At 39.1% G+C, this 21,582-nt stretch overlaps 1 protein-coding gene across 1 annotated transcript in view; it reads right to left on the reverse strand.

Moving 5' to 3' along the window:
* MROH2B (maestro heat like repeat family member 2B) overlaps nt 1–1,277 on the reverse strand; it is a 66,897-nt gene extending 65,620 nt beyond the window's left edge. The window contains 2 exon segments of the mRNA XM_060094321.1: nt 57–118; nt 1,256–1,277. Of these exon segments, the coding sequence (XP_059950304.1) occupies nt 57–118; nt 1,256–1,277 (84 nt within the window).
* Between the last annotated feature and the right edge of the window lie 20,305 nt (nt 1,278–21,582).

Raw genomic sequence — 21,582 nt, forward strand, 5'->3', positions numbered from 1 at the left:
CATTAACTGGATTAGAAAATGTGAATGGGAAAGAGACTTTTCTCTATTTTCCTTACCTTGCTAATATTACCTTCCTTGTTCAGCATGTTGAGAGTGAGGTTAATCTCTCCAAAAATCTCTAAAATGGGCAAGAAAAGAAGAATTAAGAACATGCTGAAATGCCCTCCTGTGAATTACTATGCTATGGTTACCTCTCTCTTCTTCTCATTCTCTCCTTCTCCCTTTCTCCTTCTCTCTCTCTCCTCTCTACTTTCCTTCTCTCTCCTTCTTTCCTCTCTCCCCTTCTCCCTTTCTCCTACTCTTCTCTTCCTCTTGGCTGCCACCTCTTTGATGGCAGGAACTGTGTCTTTTTCATATGTCTTATAATTGACATACTTGAAAATAGAAGATGCTTAGTATTTTTCAAAACCTGAATTAGACGTGGAGGGGAAGATAAAAGATGCTAGATCCCTGTTTATCTCTCCAGTCATGTAGGCATCACCATATATCCTCTTGAGCAAGGCTCAGCTCTCAGATTCCATGAACTGAATCCCTTACACCTGACTTGAGTAGGGGAGGGCAACAGTGTAATAGAGCTTGTTATTTTCCACCTCCTTCCTCATTGCCCCCACCCTCCCAACTTATTTTTTCACATCCTCTTTCTCTCTGACTTCCCTTCTGGCCCTCTCAGGTCCCTCTTCTGGTATCATGCTTATGCAACCTTGTTTTTTTCTGATAATGATCTAAATATTTTTGACTTTTACCTTCCAGGAATTATTTGAATAAAGCTTGTTGGAAAACTGAAAACACATATTTGAGTCCAGGGAATTGAGCAATTTCACACCACATGGCAAGTTGGTAGAAGGGATATTTCTTGATGTAGTGATTTCCCACAAGCCTCCAAATCAAACAACATAACCCTTTAGAACAGTCTTTTTTGGCAAAGCAGAATATTTCCAAAGGACTCTGCCAGTACTGAAGATTAAATGTGAAACTGCCTTTCTTTGTGTTGTAGCCCCACTTTCTCCCAAGTAGACTATACATTTTTAAAGAAGGTAGGACACAATCATCATTGGTCCTTTACAATCCATGTGATTTTATTATTCTGGAATAAAGGGAGAGTAGAGAGAAACAATCTTACTTTAGCATAGCTTTTCATAAAACCTTTTAAGGTGTACAGATCTCCCTCAATGATGTACACCATTCCTCACCTCACATATGCATATCGTCACACAGATACAAAACACCTAATTCCTCAGGATCCGATGATGCTCACCTGCAGATTCCTCTGTGTCCATGTCTTGGCTGTTTCAGGCTCTCTAAGAGACAGCACCTAAGTATCAGAAATAATAAGGCTAACAAATCGAAGAAGCAGGTTGGCAAGTTTCTCACATGAGGTTCACATAAGGGTCTCTAAATGAAAGTCCCTCCACCACTTGATTGGCACAATGATCTGGAAGCTTCCAGTGATGGGCTGCTGCTGAGAAAGATGTTGCTGTATTCTACCACTAGGACATTTTCTTGCTTCTGAGCTCCTACTGACCAACAAAATGGCTTCATCTCACTGAATAGTGTCCCTTTGGTGGAGACCAGAGTATCTGAGAAGGAAGAAATTAGAGACTGAAACTCAAACAATTTTGGTAGACCAAAGGAGTTCTTCTCCCTAAACCTGGGTCCATTGATCACAGATTTGGGAATGGCTTTCAGTGGTCACTTTACTGGGCTTGTGTTGGTCAAGCCTTTATGGTGATCTTGTTGATTGTTCTACTTGGTGAAAGTCAGTCCACAAACTAGGCATGCTCAGTGGACTGAAATGCCTGTCAGGGGCAATTGATTGGAACCTCCAACTGACAGCAGCCTCCCTCGCCTTCTCAGCCTCCCTCACTTTCTCAGCCTCCCTTGCTATGTCCCCTATCACTGACTTGATCTAGATGCTGCCCTCACTCCAGGCTTAGGCTTTTTTCTCTGACTCCATTCTCTCTTCTTGTTTTCAAATCATTCTTTATCTAGACCTCTTGGCTATAATGCATTCAACTTTACTAGTACTTCAATCTGTTCTCAACTCCCCCCCACCCCAATCCTAAATCTATATACCATTTCCAATGTATGTCCAGATTGTATGTTAAGGTGGCAGATGTCAGAGAAAGTAGGAACTGGGTATCAGCAATCTATAGGTCTGGGTGTGAAAGGTGCCAAGGAGAGGGGCTCATGACTGTTCTCAGCTGCTGCTTCTTCTCCAGCTATCATCTTCCTTTCATTAAGGATATTTCCGATTCAAAGGTTAACTGCTTCCAACTAAACCTTTGGACTCATCTTCCTTTTCATAGATACTTTGCTCTGGATCTATTACAGAGGTCTTCAGTAGGCTGGTGGTTAAAAACATTTTCAGCTTCCCAAGTCAGCATCACTGTTTCTCAGAGTGTGGTCCACAAGTGTCTTGTAACAGTTGTCTTTATTTAATCTGGTGTCCTTATTTAAAATATCCATTCCCAGGGATACCTCACACTTGATAAATTACAGCAGGCTTTGGAATTTGTATTTTTAATGAGTACCCCTCATGATCCTTAGCTTCACTAAAGTCTGAGAGGCACTGGCCAAGATTCTTGTGCAATCACCCACTAGTGGATAATTGAAAACTTAGCACTTACTTGAAGGGTGTTCATTGTGTTTGGGCAAGAACAGCAGCTGCTCATCTCCAGAACCATGACTCACTCACCCACTGGAGAATAGACCACGAATTAGTGGGTCAGAGAGGTAACGAGGTGATGAGAGGTAACCCGAATCTCTTAATGTCTTATAGGGAAATAAAAATGTTGGAAATGATGTACCCTTAGAACCTTAAAGAACAATGTACAGTAGAATCAATACTAAGAGAGCCAGCCATTTAGGTGATTGTTATAATCAATTTCTTACTCTTTTTGTGAATTGTGACAAATGATTTTTTTGAGTGTACATAAAGATTTTCTTGATTTCATAGAGATTTGGGAAGCTAGGAGATGATTGATTTATACTGACTTTGTAATTTATTCATCAGGGCAATCAAAACATCTTTTTTGCTAAATATTCTTTCAGATAAAGCAATTTACCCATCAACCTCTCTTTTCATAAGGTAATATTGCAGATAGATTTTTAAAAAGTCATGTTCCCATTATTTCCTACTCTTTATGCTAAGCTAGCACAATATGGGTTTGATTTCTCTGAAACCCTAGAAGCATGCTAAACCCTAATTCTCAAAGCTAATAGGATGGTAGGTGCTAACTAATGAATTATTGTTTCTAGCTATATGATTGCAGGGGAGTTGATATGCAACTTGCTAAAGAACTGAGGTGTCTCCCTGGGTATAGTGTAACCACTTCCTTTCAGTGTGACTTGTCAAATGATACTACCCAACCCTAGGAGTACTATGTTCCCAAATGCAGTGTTATCGGACAAGAGTATTAATAAGACAGTAAAGGAAAAATATAAAGCTATGGAAGAATAGATATATGAAAATAATATCAAAATATTATAGAAATTTAAATTTTGTGAAGATAAAATTTTAAATTTTTGCGGTTTTAATGGTTTCATCATAGAGTACAATTCATTTAAACCTTAACATGAATCCTTTTATTCTTTAAAAGAAGTGTTGGATTTTATAAAAGATATTAAAAATGAAATTAGGCTCTGATTTCTTTGGGTTTGTTTCATGATATAAGCCTAATTCCTTGTACTCTAGTACATAAACAGGCAATAAATATGAGATGGCAGTTTCATACAGAAGTAGATTAAATATGTCTCTGTTGTAAGTGGGCTCCCATTTTCCTCTTTTTATTTTCCCTTCCTCTTTCTTTCCTCCCTCCTCCCTCTCCTCTCTCTCCTGTCTTCTATTTGCTTCTCTCCTCCTCTCTGGCCTCTCTTCCTCTCTTCCGGTTTCTCTTCCTCTTTCTTTGCTTTTTCTTCTTGTAGTAAACAATAACAACAAAAGAATGATGTCCAGTACAGTTAAGTGTGGTTCAATACAACACACATTTACTGACTACTCTTTGGGCAAGAAGCCCCGTGATGGAGGTGCATGGATGTACCATCATGATAGGTCACGTCCTAACCTCAAGGAATTTGCAATCTATGGGGAGAAGGCAGTCCAATGATACAACTAACTGAGAAATGATCCAGAGTAGTGATAATTATGCTAAGGCATAAACAAAGAGCGTAACAAATTGTGAATTCTGTTCACAGAGCACAAGGGTAGTGCTTGAGATGGTTTTTGAAAGTAGAGATGAGCCCTCTGGACAATATACAGAGAAACTCATCTTCTTTCTCTAAGTAGAAGACAGCAGACCCTCTAATTAAACTATTTCTTCATCAATATGAATAGTGAACATAAATAATAACATTTTCTTGACTTTTTTCTATTTATTTACCAAAATTTAGACTGCTATTCAAAGCAAATGTACAGCGTTCAGCCATGATACTATGATAAAATATATATTCATGGGCTTCCCTGGTGACGCAGTGGTTGAGAGTCGCCTGCCGATGCAGGGGACATGGGTTGTACCCCGGTCCGGGAGGATCCCACATGCCGCGGAGCGGCTGGGCCCGTGAGACATGGCCACTGAGCCTGCGTGTCTGGGGCCTGTGCTCCGCGACGGGAGAGGCCACAACAGTGAGAGGCCCGCGTACTGGAAAAAAAAAAAAAAAATATATATATATATATATATATATATATTCAAAATACTTTTTTTTCTTCAGAGCAGAATTCACATAGGAAACAATAAAATGAAGAAACAGTATGAGATTTGGAGTTCAGAAACTTGGATTGTGTCTAAATTCTGCTACAAACTAGTTGTATTACTCTGGGAAAAATCAATCTCTCTGGACGGAGTTTGAGTTTTCAGTTGCAAAGATGAAACGATCAGGTTAGTTAACATAAAAATCATTCCCTGCATGAAGCAACTTAGTTTTCACTTTCTCAGTGATTCCAAAACCAGGTATACTGTTGTTTTTAATCCCTAAACAACAAACTTATAAATGAATTGTTTGGACTGTGCCCTTTTGTCGATAGGGAATTTCTGATACTCTTCCCCACATAAACCCAGCACAGAGACTTCCTTCTTCCTTGCACTGATAGCAGCAGCCAGTGATGTAGGGAGAGGAAGTTGGAGGAGCATCTAGGGATTGAATACAAGGCAACCATCACTGTGGACAGCAAAGGAAGACACATGAATGTACTTTCACAAAACCTCATACAATGACTTGAGCCTCAGTTAATGATTCTTTTTTTTTTTTTTTTTTTGCTGTACGCGGGCCTCTCACTGCCGTGGCCTCTCCCGTTGCGGAGCACAGGCTCCGGACACACAGGCTCCGCGGCCATGGCTCGCGGGCCCAGCCGCTCCGCGGCATGTGGGATCTTCCGGGATCGGGGCACGAACCCGCGTCCCCTGCATCGGCAGGCAGACTCCCAACCACTGCGCCACCAGGGAAGCCCAGTTAATGATTCTTGATGAACAATCCTCAAGAGACATGAGCTATGAATTGCTAATCTGAAACACGTATAAACAGCAGTTACTCTCTTGTATATTATTAAGCATGCTGCATTTTAAAATTGAGGCTATGGTTTTAAAGTCATCCCTCAGGAATTCAGAAGAAGCTTAAGAATTTAGTCTTGACAAGGGAAATTGCTGATGGATTTATAAAGTGGTTTCACTCTCAAGTGATAAATAATTCAAGCCTCTGTAGATGAGTAGGTAATTTTCTAGCAAATTGTTTCCCCAAAGCCTCTCATATTAGGCATTTCTAGCTTCATTACTAACAGGTGTCAGGAGAAAAACACAGCCTGACTTTGTAATTTGGAGTAGTGAGAGAAGCGACAGGAGACCTTTGTACCTCTGAACACCATGCCTGTTGGCCTGGCATCATGAGAGTTGGTTTTCTGCTTTCTGAAGCTTATTCAACCCTAGTCAGAGATTTTAGAAGGACTAGGTCTTAACTGTCTCAGTGACCTCTTGGACCCTCAGGTTGCATTAGTGAGAAATGAAACATCATCTTTTTGGCTGAGGAGTTCACCTTTAATGGTTTCTAGATAATTCAAAGTAAGATTCTTTCATTACCACAGCGTTTCAGAATGAATTACTTGGGTCCTGTAACTGCATAAGTATACAAATCTTAGAAGAAACAATCATCAGTATATTTTTAAGGAATAGAAAAATAGTTCTAGAAATACAATATTCTTTTCAGCTGTTTCATTCATTGTGCTCTTTTTTTTTTTTTTTTTTTTTTTTTTTTTTTGCGTTATGCGGGCCTCTCACTGTTGTGGCCTCTCCTGTTGCGGAGCACAGGCTCCGGACGCATAGGCTCAGTGGCCATGGCTCACGGGCCCAGCCGCTCCGCGGCATGTGGGATCTTCCCAGACCGGGGCACGAACCCATATCCCCTGCATTGGCAGGCGGACTCTCAACCACTGCGCCACCAGGGGAGCCCCATTGTGCTCTTATATCTCCAACAAATATTTCTAAGTTTTGCTGTATTAATTTTTGTAATGATCATTTTTTACTTCAGAGAAAATAAATTAAAAATACTATAAAAAAGAGACAATTCCATTGCCTATGGATGATTTTCTTATATTTAGAAAGAAAAATCTTTTACTTTTGTTTTTGAAGAAACATCACGTTTCTGTTGTTTTTTGTAATAAGTAATCTTATTATTTTTATAAGATTAAAAACACATTTCTAATTCATGATTTTGATGGTTTCAGTGGCTTCTAGCTATGCTGTAAAAATGTGGGTATCTTTTTTAAATATCTTTATTGGAGTATAATTGCCTTACAATGTTGTATTAGCTTCTGCTGTACAGCAAAGTGAATCAGCTATATGTATACATATATCCTCATATCCCCTCCCTCTTGAGTCTCCCTCCCACCCTCCCTATCCCACCCCTCTAGGTCGTCACAAAGCATTGAGCTGATCTCCCTGTGCTATGCAGCAGCTTCCCACTAGCCACCCATTTTACATTTGGTAGTGTATATATGTCAATGCTACTCTCTCAAAAATGTGGATATCTTCACATTAGACTAAGAAACTTTTAAAATTCTACAGTTGTTCAATTAATTTTGTAAAAACAACTTATTAAATAAAACTGTTCAAAACATTTTAATCAAGTGATAGTAAACTGTTAGGTAAAATTTCAAATAATAAAATTTCTGGTTACAAGTCACACTCAAATATGAGTAGGAATTTTTGCTGGAAAGAAGGCAAATCACAAGACCATACTATGGATCCAGGGTTGAGAAATAAATGTAACTTTCATGGCTGGTCCTTGTGTTGATGTATGTAATTCTTCCTCTGCTTCTGTAGTGCACAGAGATGAACACACAAGTTCAAGTAGAGGAAACTGGAGCCCATGACAGCATTTTGTGCTGACTAAAATAGAAAAGTAGATATATTCATTAATAAATATTGGAGATGTTTAGCAATAAAGTTACTTGATCTACCCAAGGTTCACTTTTATCTTCTATAAAATGGTTAGGTGAGAAGATTAAATGGGTAATGCAAGGGAAAGACATAGCACCAAGTTTTCATTGTTATTGTTATTTGTTATTTTGTTTGTGTTGTTCTTGTTCTTGTTGAATTTATAATGTAAACAGAAAACAGACTAATCAGGCCATATTATTCCAGCAGCATTATGCTTATTGAAGTTTTAAGAGTATGGTTTCTGATTTTAAGAAAATGTGTTTTTCCAGGACTTTTTATCAAATAATCATACTCATGATATAATCAATCTAATTGTTACTCAATAGTAGTTACTTCTTAAGCATTTCTCATTTCTATTATATTTTTTCAAATAATATTCCTTAAATCCTCACTGCTTCCTGATAGTATATTAACTCAACAAAAGCAAATATACAGATCATTTTACAACCTAAACTATGTGATTTCTAAGTCTGTTTCTCTTTACTGATTATTTTTATTTCTCTTATTGGTCATATTTTCCTGCTTCTTTGAATGTCTTTTTTTCCCCATTAGATGATGGGCATTATTACTTTTTTTCTTGTCAAGTGTTGAATATTTTTGAACTTTGTTCTGTGACACAGCTAAGTTACTTGGAAACAATTTGATCCTTTCGGAGCTTGCTTTTAAGTTTTATAAGGTGTGGGGACCAGGCAACCTTAATATAGGTCTAATTTGGCCCCATTACTGAGGTGATGCCTTTCTGAGTACTGAGTCCCATGAATTATGAAGTTTTCCACTTTGGCTGAATTCTCTGTTCAAGAGTCCAATCCACCTCTAACAATACCTACCCAAAGATAGCATCAGATGCCACAGGTAAAGGGTTCAGTCCCAAAAGACTGCCCCACACCCCACTCCCCACTTTACATGCCAGTCACAAGCCCAGGTTATCACCTGTGCTTCTGACCTACCAGCTATAGATTGGAGGTTCCCATGAACCCCTCCTCGGGTTCCACTAATTTACTAGAGCAGCTCCTGGAAACTTAGTGAGACATTTTATTACTGGATCACCAGTTACTTATAAAAAGCTATAATTCAGGAACAGCCATATGAAAGAGATGCATAGGGCAAGGTATGGGGAAAGGGCACAGAACTTCCATGCCCTCCCCAAGTGCATCATTCTGCCCACATCTCCCAGTGTTCACCAACCCGGAAACTTATTGAACCCTGTCCTTTTGGGTTTTTATGGAGGCTTTATTGCTTGTGCTTCATTGATTAAATTGTTGACCAATGGTAATTGAGTTCAATCTCCAACCCCTCTCCCATCTGCAGAGGTCATGGACTGAAAGTTCCAGTCGTCTTAAGCTGGCTCCATTGGCAACTAGTCCCATCCAAAAGTCACCTCATTAACATAACAAAAACTTCTTTATCACTCTTAATACTTAGGAAATTCCAAGGGTTTTTGAAGCCCTGAGCCAGGAACCTGGGAGGAAAACAGATATATATGACAAATATGTTTTGGTCATCTGAATTTTATATATATATATATTTATTTAATTATATATATATATATATATATTTTGCGGTATGCGTGCCTCTCACTGTTGTGGCCTTTCCCGATGCGGAGCACAGGCTCCTGAAGCGCAGGCTCAGCGGCCATGGCTCACAGGCCTAGCCGCTCCGCGGCATGTGGGATCTTCCCAGACCTGGGCACGAACCCATGTCCCCTGCCTCGGCAGGCAGACTCTCAACCACTGCACCACCAGGGAAGCCCAAATATATATTTTTATATATAACAATATTGTATATGATTTTAAGGCCAACATGAATCAAAATCTGCTACAGCTTACTGTAACTTAACAACATATGGGCTATATCAGGATAATTGTTTTTCCCAATTTACAAAACACTAGTGCAGTAGAAAAGATAATAATAAGGAAAAGAAGAGAAAATAAGCTTAAAAACAGCAACGCTGTACAATTTAAACTATAAATATTTGCTTTATAAAGATAATCTATACAACATAAGAAGGCATACTTTTACAAGCATGTGTGTGTGTCTACGTGTTGTGTCTGTGTCTGTGTGTGTATGTATATACCTTATTTGCATTAAAAATTGGCAAAGTATCTCATTCTCAAGTTATAGTATTTAGACAGATTTGTAGCTCTGAAGTTGGAACTTAAATATTTCACTTGCTTGTCAAGAAATGTCACTTATAAGATTTATTAAATGAGTACCATATGCACATCTAAATTTAGACAGTTTTAATTAAGCGACTGAACTAGAAAGCGACTGAACTAGAAATGGAAAAAAGACAGCCTCTTCAATAAGTGGTGCTGGGAAAACTGGACAGCTACATATAAAACAATGAAGTTAGAACACTCCCTCACACCATACACAAAAATAAACTCAAAATGGATTAAAGAGCTAAATGTAAGACCAGACACTATAAAACTCTTAGAGGAAAACATAGGCAGAACACTCCATGACATAAATCACAGCAAAATCCTTTTCGACTCACCTCCTAGGGAAATGGAAGTAAAAACAAAAATAAACAAATGGCACCTAATGAAACTTCTGAGCTTTTGCACAGGAAAGGAAACCATAAACAAGACAAAAAGACAACCCTCAGAATGGGGGAAAATTTTTGCAGATGAAGCAACTGACAAAGGATTAATCTCCAAAATATACAAGCAGCTCATGCAGCTCAATATCAAAAAAACAAAAAACTTAATTAAAAAAAATGGGCAGAAGACCTAAATAGATATGTCTCCAAAGAAGATATACAGATGGCCAACAAACACATGAAAGACTGCTCAACATCACTAATCATTAGAGAAATGCAAATCAAAACTACCATGAGGTTTCACTTCACTCCAGTCAGAGTGGCCATCATCAAAAAATCTACAAACAGTAAATGCTGGAGAGGGTGTGGAGAAAAGGGAACCCTCTTGCACTGTTGGTGGGAGTGTAAATTGATACAGCCACTATGGAGAACAGTGTGGAGGTCCCTTAAAAAACTAAAAGTAGAACTACCATATGACCCAACAATCCCAGTACTGGGCATATACCCTGAGAAAACCATAATTCAAAGAGTCACGTACCACAATATTCATTGCAACTCTATTTACAATAGCCAGGACACAGAAGCAACCTAATTGTCCATCAACAGATGAATAGATAAAGAAGATGTGGCCCATATATACAATGGAAGAAATGAAATTGAGTTATTTGTAGTGAGGTGGATGGACCTAGAGACTGTCATACAGAGTGAAGTAAGTCAGAAAGAGAAAAACAAATACCGTATGCTAACACATATATATGGAATCTAAAAAAAAAGGTTCTGAAGAACCTAGGGACAGGGCAGGAGTAAGGACGCAAACATAGAGAAAGGACTTGAGGACACGGGGATGGGGAAGGGTAAGCTGGGACGAAGTGAGAGAGTGGCATGGACATATATACACTACCAAATGTAAAATAGATAGCTAGTGGGAAGCAGCCACATAGCACAGGGAGATCAGCTCCGTGCTTTGTGAACACCTAGAGGGGTGGGATAGGGAGGGTGCGAGGGAGACTCAAGAGGGAGGAGACATGGGTATATATATATATATATATCTGATTCACTTTGTTATACAGCAGAAACTAACGCACTTTGTAAAACAATTATACTCCAATAAAGATGTTAAAAAATGTAAAAATAAAAATTTTGTTATTTTGCTGAACACTGAGGTGTAGAACAGGATGAGGGCACTTCAAGAGGCTTAAAGGTCGAGCTGAGAGTTAAGTTAATGTCATCTTGGTAGCATCTGGGTGTCATGGAGGAGGCAGCAGTGTAGAAAGGGAGCAACTAGCCCAGGAGGCAGGAGACTGAGTGAGGTTTTGTGAGAGCAATAGCCATAAGATATTAATAATAAAATAAGAAAAAACTTAGTGTTCAGAATAGAAACCCTAAAAATAGAAACCATTGTTCACTAAAATATCCTGGATCATGTATAATCCAGAAGTGCTACTTTATTTTGGACCTTACTCTCCTTCAGGAAAAACCTGCTCCTTTTAATTTACACCCAGCATCTTGGCACAGCGGTGGTAATTTCCCAGCATCCTCCTGTTCAATTTCTGCTGAGCACTGACTGTTGGGATGCTGTTAGTGAGGTCTATTATCATTTTGGCAGCTCAACAAGACTTCCATGAAAGAAGCAGAGAGTATGGCTTGGGACAAACACATCCCTGAGCTATTTTCTATTCATATGGACTACACAGCTTTTTTGGTAGAGAGCTAGACTTGTGTAAAGATTAATTGGTATATTAATAGAACATGCCTAAAAGTCATAACTGTGGTGCCAGGAAGCTAATAAGCTACATTTCTGAGTGGCATATTCTTTGGAAATCCCTTAGTTTTTCCCTCAAAACAAAAGATACACAAAGATGGGCTTCCCTGGTGGCACAGTGGTTCAGAGTCTGCCTGCCGTTGCAGGGGACACTGGTTCGTGCCCCAGTCCGGGAAGATCCCACATGCCGCGGAGAGGCTGGGCCTGTGAACCATGGCCTCTGAGCCTGCATGTCCGGAGCTTGTGCTCCGCAACGGGAGAGGCCACAACAGTGAGCGGCCCGCGTACAGCAAAAAAAAAAAAAAAAAAAGATACACAAAGAGAGCTAGGGTTGGTGCTTGAGTATTAAAGAAGAAGCTTTTTGTGTTCTTTAAATTTATGGCCAAATGTTTTAGTGATATTTCAGGTACAATAATGTTGGGTAGAATACAACCTGGAAATCTCATGGACATGCAACCACAAATATCTATGTTTCCTGCTCCTGAGTCTGCAGGTCAGCTGGGGTGGTTCTGCTTTAGGTTGCAGGTCAGGGGTTTCTTCCATGTGTCTTTCATTTTAAGATCAGGGGCCACAGTGGCATGTTTACAGCTCTGGTTAGACATGGAATACAATGATCACTAATTGGAGCAAGCCACATAGCCAAGCCCTTCCTCAGTGGGGATAGGAATTACAGTACACCACAAGGCAGTGGGTGTGTAATTTAGAACAATAATGAAATCTCTACCACAACATTTAAAGTTGGTGATTTTCACATAAAAGTGGACAAATTTATAGAAAAATCTGGATTCTTAAATCTTAAATTTGATAGATTTTTCTTCTGAGCCTATATTTCCCTATTGGCAAAAATTAAGTGGACCCAAGTATAGCTTCCACCCTTCAGAAGAGATGTGCTCTTTCAGATAGCCAGGAACTCCACCACCCAGAATTGCCATTTGTCAACTCTCTTTACTCATCATTACCCTTCTGGTCTTTGGAGGTAATTCAATTTATGACCTGTTGTATTGCAGATGGGTCAAAATGCACAAAAATACCTCAAAATCCAACTGGAAAGTATCAAAAAACTACTAAAAAAAGTGCAAATAAATATCCAGGGGAGAACTCTGGGACAGAGATTATCTTTGGCTAGTTGGCAAGTCATTAGGCTAGAAAGAGAGAACAATCTATGGAACTCTTTATTAAAGAGTAAAAATTGGAGTTGAGTCTCAAGTCATGGGTAAAAAGTCTTATCCTAATAAGTGGCCTTCAGACACTAAAGAATATGCAAAATAAAAGCATGCCCTGGTTGTTAGTATAAGGGGCAATAATAAGCAAAAAGAGAAAATATAACTAATCTGTTTATCTTCACATAGTCATTTTTCTCTTACATAAAGGAGAATTAAGTAAGTTCTTTGGAGGAAGAGAGACTCTATGAAACTGTAGGAATAAAAGATAAAAACTAGTTAAACTTTCCCTACAGTTATTGTATTTAAAGTGTGATTTTCATAGGTGGAAGTTTTTACATACCCCTTGCTTTCAGAGTCATAGCTGGCCAGCGTCTCTTAGAAACACATAACCCTTATCCCTGGAATGTTGATTACATTCTGTGAAGTCAAACGACTGCTTATCTTGATACTTATTATTTCATAGTTGCTTAACTATGTAGTGTGGCTAACATTTTTAATATTTTAAGAACTCTTAGGGAATATTTCTAGGAATAATTGTTTGACTGAAGGATTTTCCTTCATTGCGCATAGAAGCAACATTCACTCTTTTGTAGATTTTGCAACCTGAAGGATTAAAAAGAAAAATACAACCCAATTCCTGTGCTATGTTGGGACAGGTTTGGGGGGTAGATTAGTCAGCTATTGCCACAAAACTGTGTAACAAATCACCCCAAAGCTCAGTGGTTTAAAACAATGGGATTTATTTTCACAGGTCTATTGGTTGGCTGAGTGTGGCTGAGTTAGGCAGAGTATGACTGGATGGTTCTGCTTGTCTTGGTTACATTTACTCATGTGTCTGCAGTTTGCTGGGTTCAGCTGATCCAGGCTGGTGGACTTGTGTCATGTTTTTCTCATCCTCCCTCTGGACCAGTGAGTCTTTCTCATGGTTCTAGCAGAGGTACAAGAAGGCAAACCCAATCTTGCAAATGCTTTAAAGCGCCTGCTTTCATTATGTCTAGTAATATCCCATCTCAGTCACATGGCTGAGACCAGACGAGATGTAGAGTTTACTCTCCATCTATAGTGAGAGGGCCCTATAAAGTTACCTGGCAGAGGGTGTATATGCAGGAAGTAGTTTAAAAAAACCTGGGAGCTACATGGCAAAGGGTGGTTGTACAGGAAGCGGTGAAAATTTGGGAGCATTAAGGCAATCTGTCACTAAGAGATAGATCACACTCTCATTCAACAGGAGCACTACAGTACTCAAGGCTGAAAAAATAAATGGTTTTGGAATTTAAACAGACTTGGATTCATACCTTGGCTCTGCTCTTTATTTGCTCAGTTTCGTTAACTTTAAAATGGGGTTGGTAACAATATCTACTTATGCTGCAGAAAGTGCTTGGAACCTGGTAGGCACTTAATAAGTGCTAGTTCCTCCCTCTTCTAACATGCTTTCTTTCAAATATCTCTTCATCTTGCTTTATGGAGCTGTGGTTTATTTATCAGATTGATTTTATAATCTCTATCTTTAATGAAACCCTCACCTGATATTGTTTGGGGGCATGAATTAACTACCTAGAAGGACTCTTTTAATCTTTCAAGAGGGATGTAGATGAACGTATTCTACCATCATCATATCTCCCCAGGAATAATTCCTTCAATTATTTTTCAAAGCCTGCTCACTGAAAACTCTCCTGACAAAGAACATTTTTTTTAATCAGAACACAAGTCTAAACTGGGTTAAGATAGATTTGTGATTTCTAATGAAAGCCACATAACTCTAAAAATAAACATGAATTACAGACACACCACAGTGTTCTCTGATCCTGCAGCAGACTGAAATACCAGAGAGATGCTGCATGCTGGGAGTGCATGAGGTGGTATGCTTGCAACCAAACTGACATTACAGAACGGGATGGAATCAAATTTGTTGTCATGGCAGAATTGTCATGGACCATATCAAATTCCCATCAAAGAAACAAACAAAAAAATATTAGTTTCTAGAAGGAATATTTTCAGTGCTAGGAAAATGGGCTTTGGCTATGAAAGGATGCCAGTTTGTACAGTTGAGGCAGGATGGAAGGATGAGCCCAAATGAAAGTTCTGCTCAAAGTGAAAAAATAACTCTGGGGACAAACATCATCTCTACTAGAATCATTAGATCTGTTATCATATTTTCCTTTCCTGGAGCACTGCAATTTTTATTCCAGTGCTGAGCAGGAGTAATACAATCACTTTTATTATATTAGAGGTGAAAATTATCCATGACATTTTGTCTAAACTCATCAGCACTTGGAAATTATTTATGTGTATGGAAGAAAAGTCATCTGACTTTAAGGATGGTAAGGCCATTATCTGGTTAAAGTCAGAACTTGTTCTTAGTGGCTTTTTTTGGATAATATCAAACTTAAGCACAAGAATGAGAGTAAAACTTCGGCAACATTCATTTAAAAAGGGTTAGTATTGATCCACATATATATACAATATTATATCAAATTGAAAGCTGTGGAATAAGGAGAGTGCACATGCATTCACAAGGCCTGTTTTAATCTCAGCTATATAGATTATTAACTGATAGGTTTGGAACACATTACCAATGGTAATATCTTCTACAGAATTGTTTTGAGTATGAAATGAAACAATATATAATGAGAAAGTTCTTTTTAAAAGTTAAAATGCTGTATCTCTGTCAGGAAAACCCTCATTCGGGATTCTCACGTTTTCAGGATCTTTTAGCCTTTGAGGTTCCTTTGTTACATAGGTTTCTTTTCAAGTCAACCCAGTGCCGTATTTAAATAGCATCACCAAGGTTAGAAAGCATACACCAAGGGCTTCAGCATTGTTCATCCTTGTGTGACCTAGTCACAATCTCCCAAAGAAACAATGAAACAAAGATGCTTATCACGGTAATATTTACAAAATAAAAATATTAAAAAATTGTTAAAAAATAAGGGAAAAATTGAATAAATTATGGCATGACCACAGCATGGACATTATAAGCATTTTTTAAATTTAAAAATTCTACATGGCATAGTAGAAGTATAGTATGGTACAAATGCTACTGGTATGGCACAAGTACTAATGTATTTGTGCTGCAGTAGAGTTCTGGAACCCTCTGGCAGTGTCAGACACATTCCTCTAGTTTCTGAAATGTGAGGGAGTCTGAGTAGGTTCTCGGGTGGAGCCACACCAAATTCAAGAGGGGCATATGGAAGCCTCGAGGTAGCAACTATTTCCAACCACTATGGAAATATTTCAATATTTTAGTGACTGAAATGGTTGTACTGTGTGTTCCAGCTTAATATCAACTCATATGTGAACTCAAAAGGACAGGACATAAAACTATTTGTGGTATTACCCCATTAAATTGTATTTATACATAGGAAAAATACTGAAGACAATGTAATTATGTTTTTTCTTTATTTTTGACCATATTTTCTAAATTTTTTACAATGAGCTTTTTTTTTTTTTTTTTTTTTTAGCACTCTGGCTATTTCCAGTTTTTTTTTTTTTTTATTACAACCTAGAAATGATATGAACTTTTTTCATGTCTTTAGGTAAATTGTGCAGGAATTTCTCCTGGTTACACCCCTAGGAATGGAATTGCTAGATAGTAAGGTGTATGGCTGCTCAGCTATCCAATATAATACCAATGTATTTTCCCGAGTGTCACAATTATACCCCATCAGCAGTAGATAAACAATCCCAATGATATAGCTATTCTCTCACATTCAGTATTGTCAGATTAATTTTTCCTAACAATATGAGGTACATTTGTTTTTCATTGTGCTCTTGATTTGCATTTTCTCATACATGATTTTTTTAAATTTTATTTATTTTTGGCTGTGTTGGGTCTTCGTTGCTGCGTGCAGGCTTTCTCTAGTTGCTGCGAGCAGGGGCTACTCTCCGTTGTGTTGCACTGGCTTCTCATTATGGTGGCTCTCTTGTTGCGGAGCATGGTCTCTAGGTGCGCAGGTTTCAGTAGTTGTGGCATGCGGGCTCAGTACTTTTGGCTCACGGGTTCTAGAGCACAGGCTCAGTAGTTGTGGTGCACGGGCTTCGTTGCCCCAAGGCATGTGGGATCTTCCTGGACTAGGGCTTGAACCCGTGTCCCCTGCATTGGCAGGCAGATTCTTTTTTTTTTTTTTTTTTGCTTTATAACAAATTTAATCAGTTATACATATACATATGTTCCCATATCCCCTCCCTTTTGCGTCTCCCTCCCGCCCTCCCTATCCCACCCCTCCAGGCGGTCACAAAGCACCGAGCTGATCTCCCTGTGCTATGCGGCTGCTTCCCACTAGCTATCTACCTTACGTTTGGTAGTGTATATATGTCCATGCCGCTCTTTCACTTTGTCACAGCTTACCCTTCCCCCTCCCCATATCCTCAAGTCCATTCTCTAGTAGGTCTGTGTCTGTATTCCTGTCTTACCCCTATGTTCTTCATGGCATTTTTTCCCTTAAATTCCATATATATGTGTCAGCATACAGTATTTGTCTTTCTCTTTCTGACTTACTTCACTCTGTATGACAGACTCTAGGTCCATCCACCTCATTACAAATAGCTCAATTTCATTTCTTTTTATGGCTGAGTAATATTCCATTGTATATATGTGCCACATCTTCTTTACCCATTCATCCGATGATGGACACTTAGGTTGTTTCCATCTCCGGGCTATTGTAAATAGGGCTGCTATGAACATTTTGGTACATGTCTCTTTTTGAATTATGGTTTTCTCAGGGTATATGCCCAGTAGTGGGATTGCTGGGTCATATGGTAGTTCTATTTGTAGTTTTTTAAGGAACCTCCATACCGTTCTCCATAGTGGCTGTACCAATTCACATTCCCACCAGCAGTGCAAGAGTGTTCCTTTTTTCCCACACCCTCTCCAGCATTTATTGTTTGTAGATTTTTTGATGATGGCCATTCTGACTGGTGTGAGATGATATCTCATTGTAGTTTTGATTTGCATTTCTCTAATGAGTAAAGATGTTGAGCATCCTTTCATGTGTTTGTTGGCAGTCTGTATATCTTCTTTGGAGAAATGTCTATTTAGGTCTTCTGCCCATTTTTGGATTGGGTTGTTTGTTTTTTTGTTATTGAGCTGCATGAGCTGCTTATAAATTTTGGAGATTAATCCTTTGTCAGTTGCTTCATTTGCAAATATTTTCTCCCATTCTGAGGGTTGTCTTTTGGTCTTGTTTATGGTTTCCTTTGCTGTGCAAAAGCTTTTAAGTTTCATTAGGTCCCATGTGTTTATTTTTGTCTTTATTTCCATTTCTCTAGGAGGTGGGTCAAAAAGGATCTTGCTGTGATTTATGTCATAGAGTGTTCTGCCTATGTTTTCCTCTAAGAGTTTGATAGTTTCTGGCCTTACATTTAGGTCTTTAATCCATTTTGAGCTTATTTTTGTGTATGGTGTTAGGGAGTGATCTAATCTCATACTTTTACATGTCCCTATCCAGTTTTCCCAGCACCACTTATTGAAGAGACTGTCCTTTCTCCACTGTACATTCCTGGCAGGCAGATTCTTAACCACTGCACCACCAGGGAAATCCCTCTCATACGTTTTTGAAATGCCCCTTTCTGTAAGCTTATATAGGCATGTGTGGAAAGAGGAGGATGTCAGACTTAGAACCATGGGGATTAACGCTGCCTCCTGTGTAATTTGAGGGTTCCTATGAAAACCCCCCAAAGGACTTCCCTGCTGGTGCAGTGGTTAAGAATCCGCCTGCCAATGCAGGGGACATGGAATCGAGCCCTGGTCTGGGGAGATCCCAGATGCCGCAGAGCAACTAAGCTGGTGCGCCACAACTACTGAGGCTGTGCTCTAGAGCCCGTGAGCCACAAATACTGAAGCCCATGCACCTAGAGCTCGTGGTCCACAACAAGAGAAGCCACCGCAATGAGAAGCCCTTGCACAGCATCGAGGAGTAGCCCCCGCTCGCCACAACTAGAGAAAACTTGCGTGCAGCAATGAAGACCCAACTCAGCCAAAAATAAATAAATAAATAGATTTATTTTAAAAAAACAAAAACCAAAATCTCCCCTACTCATCTGTAATGCTATTTCATAATTAGAGACTTTTTCCTCTGGAAATTTGAAGGCTTTTCTGGCTTCATGAACCTTTTGTAAAGTAACAATGCTACCCTTCATTGAACACTTATCTAGGAAGTAGAGTTAGATGTTTTTCAAACAATAGCACATCATATTATATTCACTTCTCACAGCGTTATGAAGTAGGTATCTATTTATACCTGACAAGCAAAAAAAGTGAGGCACAGAGAAGTTACATGACTTGCTAAGAATAGCAGGATTATATCCAAACACAAGCCTGTCTGACTCCAAAATAATGCTCCTAATCATTATTCAACATAGCCTCCCTGTGAAAGACAGTGCCTACACCTTTATCCCTTAATCCAGTGGTTCTCAACCCTGACTCCATATTAGAATCCCTTATGCAAAGCGAGTTATTTCACACGTTAAACATAGACATAGTACCTCAAGGTAGCATACCTGAGGCTCTTGGAGATTTCAGAACACCAGTCTCCCATCTTCCAAAGGCCATGCTGTCACCTACAAGACTAAGAGCCCTTACACACAGCATCTTCTCAAGACATATAATTCCCAGAGACTGCAGCTCTGTGAAAAAGGAATGTCCAATGGGCAGTGTTTAAGTTACATTTAAGTTTTGGATCTCCATCCCCTATTATATGTCAGATTTCCCTTCCTCCCTCTCTCCTCCCTCTCTGTCTCTTCCTTCTCCTTTTCTCTTCCTTGGCTTTCTCCTTCTCTCTCATGTTGCCCACTTCCATTATATTTAAAGCTTCCTTCCTGCCTTGTATAAAAAAATCCAAAAATGTATTCACCTTGAAACTCCATAAGAAAGTAAAAAATCTGAAGCTCTCAAATTCCTTTTTGTTGTTTATCTTTTTATTATGGAAAATTTCAAACATACTCACAAAAGAAGAAAACATGTAATAAGGACCACACATAGGCCTTCATAAGTCTATCAACCAGCTTCAGTACTTATCAACATTTTGGTATTCTAATTTCATCTATCACTTTCCACATGAGCATTTTATTTCCTTTACTTTTCTATTGAGTGTTTTTAAAAAGTTCACAGGTGTCAAACCATTTCAGTTGTAAGTACTTTATTTTGTATCTGATATCTTTTTAAAGGTTTTAAAGTGTTATCCCTTAGGGTTTTTGATCTAGTTGTTGGAATGTAAGACAACATAAGCAAGAATTCAGTGTTTTAGGAGCACTTTCTCAAACATGGGATTTAACACCCTGCTAAGGACCCCAGAAAATGGGGCAAGTGTAACTGCTGGATTGGTTATTAGAAGTCTGGAGAAAGTAGTAGCTCACGCTGAGTGAAACTGAAATGCTTGAGTTGCTGAGGTAGATTGTAGAGGAAGCAAAAAGGCTGAGGGAGTTATGCATGCTGGAGGAGATGTATTATGTGAGGTCAGGAGATCCACCAGAAGATTGCATTGCATATGTGGACCCAGAGGACACTCCACTCATTAAGACCATCTGCCCAAGAGGGGCAGCCAGTAAGGGTGCTGCTTCATTCTACTATCAGAAGAAGGCAAGGGCTTCCCTGGTGGTGCAGTGGTTGAGAGTCCACCTGCCGATGCAGGGGACATGGGTGTGTGCCCCTGTCCGGGAAGATCCCACATGCTGTGGAGTGGCTGGGCCCGTGAGCCATGGCCACTGAGAGCCTGCGCATCCGGAGCCCATGCTCCACAACGGGAGAGGCCGTGGCAGTGAGAGGCCTGCGTACCGCAAAAAAAAATTAAAAAAAAAATAATAAAGCTGAATAATATTCCATTGTATGTTGTATATACTACAGTTTGTTCATCCACTCATCTGCTGATGGACAATTGTAGAACCCATATCTTAATGGAAGAGTGTCAAAGATTTGCAGCAATCTCTATAACCACTACAATAACCACAGTATAATTATAAAATCAATACATTTAGCACTGATACAGTACCATTGGCCTCTGAGTTCTTGAGTTAGACTGGCCAAGTTTGGAGTCTGTCTCTGCTTTTTATTAGGTATAGACTTTTGGCAAGTAGCTCTGGCCTCTGATCTTTAGTCTCCTCATCTCTAAATGAGGCCAATAATACCTATGTCTTAGGGTGGCTGTGAGGGCTAGTAAAATACTTATGTGATGATTCTGGCACCCAGTAGTGGCTTAGTAAGCTTTAGGTCTCCCTTTCACCTCAGAGAATTAAACATGTCACTGAGTGCTCAATAGGCCTATAATTAAATACTGGTTGGTTGGGAAGATTTAGAGGTGACTTTGGTTTTCTAAGAAATAATGAAGAAATTTATTATACACTTAAATTGTTGCCTTATGAGTTCCCATTTCTGAAGGTTCATCTTCTTTTTGTTAGATGTAGGTTAAGTATCATCAACCAAGAGAGAGAATTCTCCATTTTTTAAGAACAAGTTATAGTCATTCAAAAGAAAAATGTATTATCAATCTACCAGCATCATGAAGGTACAACAAACCTAATTTCTGAATCAGGATAATTTTGGCTACAAGTAGCAGAACACCCAACTCAAAAATAGCTTAAGCTATAGAGAAATTGTATTATTTTATAACAGGAAGACCAGAAACATGGATGCTCCAGAGTTGGGTAATTCAGTGGCTCAGTGATCTCACAAGGGTCCACAAAGGTTTTGGTCTAAGA

Source organism: Mesoplodon densirostris, chromosome 3 (assembly GCF_025265405.1).
Source record: "Mesoplodon densirostris isolate mMesDen1 chromosome 3, mMesDen1 primary haplotype, whole genome shotgun sequence".
NCBI lineage: Eukaryota > Metazoa > Chordata > Mammalia > Artiodactyla > Ziphiidae > Mesoplodon > Mesoplodon densirostris.